General features: G+C 28.2%; 1 protein-coding gene across 11 annotated transcripts in view; it reads right to left on the minus strand.

Annotated features, from left to right (window-relative positions):
* Nucleotides 1-749: 749 nt before the first annotated feature.
* LOC100572377 overlaps nucleotides 750-6,855 on the minus strand; it is a 15,061-nt gene continuing 8,955 nt past the window's right edge. For 7 of the 11 annotated variants that reach the window (XM_003247636.4, XM_003247633.4, XM_008189477.3 and 4 more), the window contains 3 exons: nucleotides 4,217-4,289; nucleotides 2,625-3,737; nucleotides 750-2,149 (listed from right to left, as the gene is read on the minus strand). In XM_003247636.4, coding sequence (XP_003247684.1) covers nucleotides 1,202-2,149; nucleotides 2,625-3,737; nucleotides 4,217-4,246 — 2,091 coding nt within the window. In that variant the 5' untranslated portion in view covers nucleotides 4,247-4,289 and the 3' untranslated portion in view covers nucleotides 750-1,201. Of the gene's footprint in view, nucleotides 2,150-2,624; nucleotides 3,738-4,216; nucleotides 4,290-5,464; nucleotides 5,569-6,855 lie in introns of all 11 variants that reach the window. The other 4 variants (XM_029487779.1, XM_029487776.1, XM_029487766.1 and 1 more) reach the window with 2 other exon arrangements.

Here is a 6,855-nt window from a genome sequence, read left to right on the forward strand (position 1 = left end):
ATGTCTAAGTTGAAAATGTATACACTTTTTATTTTACAAAAGGTGATAAAAGACACATACTTTTGTTGTGGAACCTATAAATTTATCAGAACCTGAAATATATTAGAATTTAGAAATTAAATCAGTGTAAAATTGTCACAATTATACAAACATTTTAATTCAATAATATTGTTTATAGTAAAATTGTTGATATTATAAAATAAAATACATTCATCGCTCTGCTTAGAATCTAATAATTATTTTTCTAACCCTATATTCTTATTAGAACAAAAATAATGCATATTGAAGTATAATTAACTTCAAAATAATGTAAAGTTCAATTTCATGAAAAAAATATGAATTTTGTAGAAATTTAACGTCATTATTATAGAAACATATTAAACAGCAGTACAAGACATAATAATGTACCTATTAAATAATGCATAAAATATTAAGAATTTACTGTTTAAATTTAATTTCATATTTTCAGTATATCCAATTTTCAGAAAATTAACAATAACAACTATTTTTAAACATCGGGTAAGCCGTTTAATTAAGTATTTGTTTAATGATACCAGTAACACAGGCAGACATAGTTCATATTATAGGTAACTTGAGGTTTTGTTGTTAAATAATAATAATGAAATAATAGGTAGATCGTACATTAATAATAACAAAATATTAACAATTGAGATAATAATATATAATGTATTATAAATGCATCCAGGATAAAACTATAAAATTCCAATATACCTTTGACAACTATAAATAATAAACATAATAAAGAATAATGTGTTTAAAAAAAAAAAAAACATTAAGTTAGCCGTTAGGTACAACTTTACAAGATAAAAAATAAAAATAATAATACATTTGAATACTAATTTCTATATGTGATTATGGTTATAAGCCATCATAATAATATAATCATAGTAAGTATTAATGTTGATGATATGCATGTGATGTATAAATAAAATTGTTAAAATTCAATAATGTCAAGGTACATAATATTAAGAAGTTTTTAAGAAATATAATTAGGTTTTTGAATCGAGTTGATATATCAACAAATAGATCCAGGACGTTATTAAGACAAAAGCGCATAGATGATACGATAGGAAAACGTGAGAAGTAGACTGCTGGATAGACGCCGGTAGGTGAAAACCGAGACGATGACGACATTGACCCGCCGATACTGTGCTCTTAAAAATCTAGCCCTCTGCTCCATCTAGAAGACAACTGCAGGTTCTGCAGCAGCTACTTTTGGTAGGCTCCCGGGGCAACAGTAAAAGCAGACATTCATCTTGGGCACCCCGTCGAACAGTTCAACACCGAAGAACACAATCTCGCTCGATAACACAAGAAAGGATATGTCTTCATCGGGGGACTGCACAAATTCGTGGTTTTGGTACCCATGTGGCTGTGGATAGAGCATGTTGGCAAACCGCACACAGCTTTCTATGTCCAGCGCGTCACACGGCGCCAACAGCGAGTACATCTTGACTGACTGGTTGGTGCCGAAGGTGTACAACAGTTGGTCATCATACTTATTTTCCGGGAGCGAAGCGTGCTCCCAGTAATCAGCCAACAGAGCTGCCGGGTCACGGCCAACCTCGAAAATGGCCCACTTGGCGTACTGGTCCATGGCACACCTGTCCAGCCCGAACATCTTACAAAACTCCTCGTTTACCTTTGAGCGTGTCTCACCCAACCTGGCCGATTCGGCCAAGGAGTCGTCGTGCAGGGAGGACAACTTCTTCGCTTCCCGCATGATGCGATCCACGCAATACTTAATCTGGGCCCGGTGGGTTAAAGACCTCTTCACCGCTTCCCTGCGCAAACCATCCAACAGCTTTAAAATGTGCTGGCCACACAGCACGTACTTCACTCTCTCATCTGCCGTTACGCCGTCCACAATGTGCCGCAACAGGTCGCTGTCGTCCAATGCAGCCATTTGCTTCTGGTAGACGTTCATCAGATGGTACATCTTCCGCCACGCGAACAACAGATTGTCCAGCGTAAGTTTACCCAAGAGAAAAATCGCTACTCGCTCTGTGAATACGTCAAAGTGCATTTTGAAAAAGTAAACAGATTTCCAGAAGTGTTGACTCAGATAATAAGGAAATTTCTCCATGGTTTTGAAAATCGGTAACCACACGGCTTCTGATGACATACCCTAAAAAAATAGTTCAATTAAAAATTAGAATGCCTGAATGTATACCCATAGCCCATAGGCCATAATATTAATTTACAAAATTGCTATAAAGTCAGTTATAATTTTTTTTTCAAACAAATTAGTAAGTAGTTATAATTGATGAAAAGTATTTACAATTATTCTGCGTATCACATTACCATGTAGGACTAAGGTACTTGCAATGGACACGGGAAGTATTCAAAATAACATTTTGGTATTATTAATTTTATTTTAAATTAACTATTTTAATTTTAACCAATGGAATTGATATTATAAGTTTTAACTAAAACTTTTAAATGGTATACTTTGATTTAGTATTCAAATTTATCAAAAAATTGTAAAATATTTTTTTTTATATTGAACATAATGATAATTTACATATTACTTCCTATAATTTATAATCAATTATATAACTTTTAAAAAATTAAAATTTGTTTAAACACATGTAGCAACTTACAATTATAATATTCTTAACATCTTTTATAGGAGCTAGTGATCCTGTAATAATGAACAAATCCAAACTGAGTGATAAGGCATCTTCCCATCTTAGTTTAGATTTTTTATCCATGATATTCAGGGTGGTATGGATGATTTCTAATGAATATCGGGTAATACTAACACCCTTTTGTAAAAGAGCCATAGACTTTCCCAGTCTTGATGTATTAGTTATTACATTGACTTCTGTAGTTACTGAAGATATGGCCTTTACTGGTAATAATGCTGTTACTGTACCAGTTATAATAAGCGATAATTTAACCCATTCTTTGCATAACTGTGATACTGATAGGCATTGTTTGTGTCTATAAATGTCTATAAGATTTTGAATCTCTCTTCCTGCTTCCCATATAGAAGAAGATCCAAGTGATGCTGCAGAAAAGATCACTATAGGTGCTGTCATTGGATTTAACATACCATACATTAATGATAAACCACCAACAGCATTTGCTAATCGCATGGATAGGTCAACATTTTTTAAAAATTTTTTGCTTTTTCTAGAGGCCGGTGTTGTATATGGTATTAAAGAATTTGTTTCATCATAAAATCCAGATTTTGGGTAGAATATATTTCCTTCAGGAAGTGTATTATTTTCCATATAATCATCCCAATTTTTGTATGTTCTCCCGGCTATAAAATCAACAAAAAAAACTTGACTATTTACCTTTATTCTGATTAATTTCCATTGATGTATAATATCCTTGTCAGGAGAAATACAACAGGCATTAGTAGTATCAAGCAATTTGCACTTTATTTTACAAATACTGTATGTTATAGTTACTCCTACTTCAATACTTCTACTTTGATCATTAAGTTGAATACATTTCTCTATTTTCTTAATCATGGTCAAGATACTTTTTTGAACTTCGTTATTATATAACATAAATATATCATTAAGGTTTTCACCATCAATATCTTTTAAATCATTATTGTGTTCATTATTTAATGGATAGTCATAATATGTGTATGCCATAAACAATTTTAGATCGTTCTTTTTTATGGTTGTCCATTCTGGCCGACCGTCAAAAAAAGAATATTGCAAAAACTCCAAATGTCTAATTAATTGAAGTGCTTTCTGAAAAAATAAAATGTTGGTAAATTACTTTTTAAGAAGTTAAATACCAATAGGTAAGTTAGGTAAGTTTTAATCAATTAAAATAAAAATATTTTGTAATTGTATAAGTATACCTATAAAAAACATTGTTGAAAGTACAAGTGTTATCTTCTAAACTAATCAATTGTTTTGTTTAATAATTTTAAATATAATTTAGAATGTTTAATAAATTGGGTATGTATGTCTACGGCATATTATTAGGATAAATGATGAAAATATAATATTGTTTTTACACCTTTACAGTATAATAGAAATTATAATTTATTTATTTATTTATTTATTTATTTAAATTTATGTTAAATAGCTGTAAATATAATAAATTAATAAAAAATAATAATGAAGACTTAATTAATATATTTAACATTTGTAAAGTATAGGTAATATTTATTATTAGCTATTATTAATTAACATAAAGGTTATATTAATTAATTTATATTTACTTTAATGGTATTTTCCTGGTTTTCATCCATATTGAAAATCAATCAAATTCGGCCCAGCCAACTGTTAGATTTCCTTAAAAATATAAATAATTATAAATATATTAATCTTAATTTTTAATTATTTTATGAACACATAAACTATATATTTTTATTTAAGTTATAATATCAATATTGGATAAATAAAAAAATTAAATGATAATTTATTGGATATTGGGTTAGGTTTAAAATAAAACCAAACAGAATGTCATTATTTAATATTGGAGTAAGTTTAGTAAAAATCATAATGTTGGGCTGGAAAAAAATATTAAGAGGGTTTTACACATTGTACTTTAAATTGAACAATCAATACAATTTATCTTACAATTTACATTAGAGTATGTCTAGAGAAGAAAAAAGCCACAGGAAACAAAACAAGCATATCTATCTATAAAAATTAGGTTTTGTTAATTATATTATTAATTTTAAAATAATTAAGGCATATTAATCTTATAAAAAATATTTTTTTTTTTAACCCAAAAGTTAAGTATTAGTGTCTAGAATTTTAGGATTTTACATATCATTATTTGATATTTTATAAGGTAAGAAATGTTAACAATTCATTCAACACAAGTGTATTTAGGAGCATTTTTTTCTCTATTAACGAGGACAACATACAGCGCGGTTTAGTAACCCAGACATGATGATTAAATAATATATAGTTAAGATTAATAAGATTGCATTTTTAGATGATTAAGAAATTGGTCTAATTCTAAAAGTAAAATATTAAAGGACGGCCAATACATATTTAAAACTTCTTTAATCCACGTACAAGTATCAGGAAACAACCAAATTGTTATTTTTTGAAATTATTGCACCATTGTTTATCTTTTATCATCAAGAGAATTTTACATCAACATTTGTTATCTCTGTTTTACAAATGCGTAACTTAGCAAATTTTACGCTTAGCAGATCACATTTAGCTCCGTAAGTTTAAAAATTACAGTGAATTGACCTCTTATAAAATTTAAAGGTAAAATTATTATCTATGGAACGTCATAAGATTTTTATTATATTTTAATAATTTCATAGCAAGCTATGAGTATTTTAAGATGTACAAACAATTCACAATTTTAAAATACTTATACACTTAAACACACTTTTATGCTTTACATACAAATAAAGTATTTTCCGATGGAGAATTAATAATAAAAGAAGAATATAATTATACAATTTATTATTATACTGCATGTGGTAATATAAATTATATACCTACACAAATAGTGGTTGATCATCGGCAAGCATGCATTTGCATCTTTCTCAGAAAGCTGGATATTTCAAATCTGATTCGATACAAATTTGTTTCATGAACCATACTATTGAAATACAAAAATTTATGTTGCATATTTTGGCATATTTTACTTAATTTATATGATTTTGCATATTTAAAGATTTTGAGTATATAAATTCATTTTATGTTAAAGATGTATTAAAAATCAACATTAAAATTCTCAAAAATTACGCAGCGGAGATCCGTTTACCTCCAGAACCATTCATAACCCGTTGGGGTACCCGGATAAATGCCGTACTTTATTATTGTAAATACTATGAAAAAATTCATGATGTTGTAAATACGTTGGACTGATGCATTAAGTATTAAAGTTTCAAAAAAAAATTTGGATAAGAACATGTTCAAAATAATTTAATGTATATTACTTCAAATTTTAAATTTCATTTTAAAAACACTAAAACAAATCTCGTCAATACTTAGTGGGTCTATCTCCACCATGTATGGTCTTTTAAAAGATCCAACAACCAATAGAAAGATCATTTTCTGTTTACAAAATCCTTCTGAACCACAACAGACGACCATTTAAACTCAAAAATATAAAAAAGCATCTTATCATTCAGTGTAATTCAAGTAAATATAACAATTAATACCTAACATTATTTAACAACCGATGAGTTTAATGAATCCTATTTTTGTGAATTTAGGATTCTGGAAATAGATTCAGTATAACAGCTTCAAATCATCAAAAGAAACATACCTATAAATAAAATATTTATGATTCAAAAACATTTTTTTTTATAATTATCCTTTAAAATATCTTTTATAAAATAATATTTACATATTATACTGCATAATATCGTTTTTTAGAGAATACATATGCACATATTTCATTGTATTTTAGCGCATCAAGTTCTGAGCCCTGATCATCAGATACTTAAAAAACTAAATATATTTTACTTATTGTTAAGGGTTGGCAACCCCTATTATACATTGTAATTAGTAAGTAGCTACTGGTGCAACTACCTACACAAATAATTTTTTAATTTTTAAATTATAATACTAAAATTGTTATAAATATCTTAATCATATAACTATAATATTATTCTCATTATTGTATGATTTAAATTTTTTTTAATTATAAAATACACTTAGTATGGACAATGGCTTAATTAATGAAAAGACTAGGGTGACTATGTGACAAGATGATTAATCATATATTCATACCCATAGGCGCAATTTCAATAAAAAAACTGAGGGTGCTTAAGCTCTGCATTTTCTTGGCATTTAAATTCAATTATAACTATGAGGCATTTATGACCTTTTTGAGCAAAAATGTTTTATGACAATTTAACATTGAAGACTTATAGTGCAT

This window comes from Acyrthosiphon pisum, chromosome X (genome assembly GCF_005508785.2).
Source record: "Acyrthosiphon pisum isolate AL4f chromosome X, pea_aphid_22Mar2018_4r6ur, whole genome shotgun sequence".
Lineage (NCBI taxonomy): Eukaryota > Metazoa > Arthropoda > Insecta > Hemiptera > Aphididae > Acyrthosiphon > Acyrthosiphon pisum.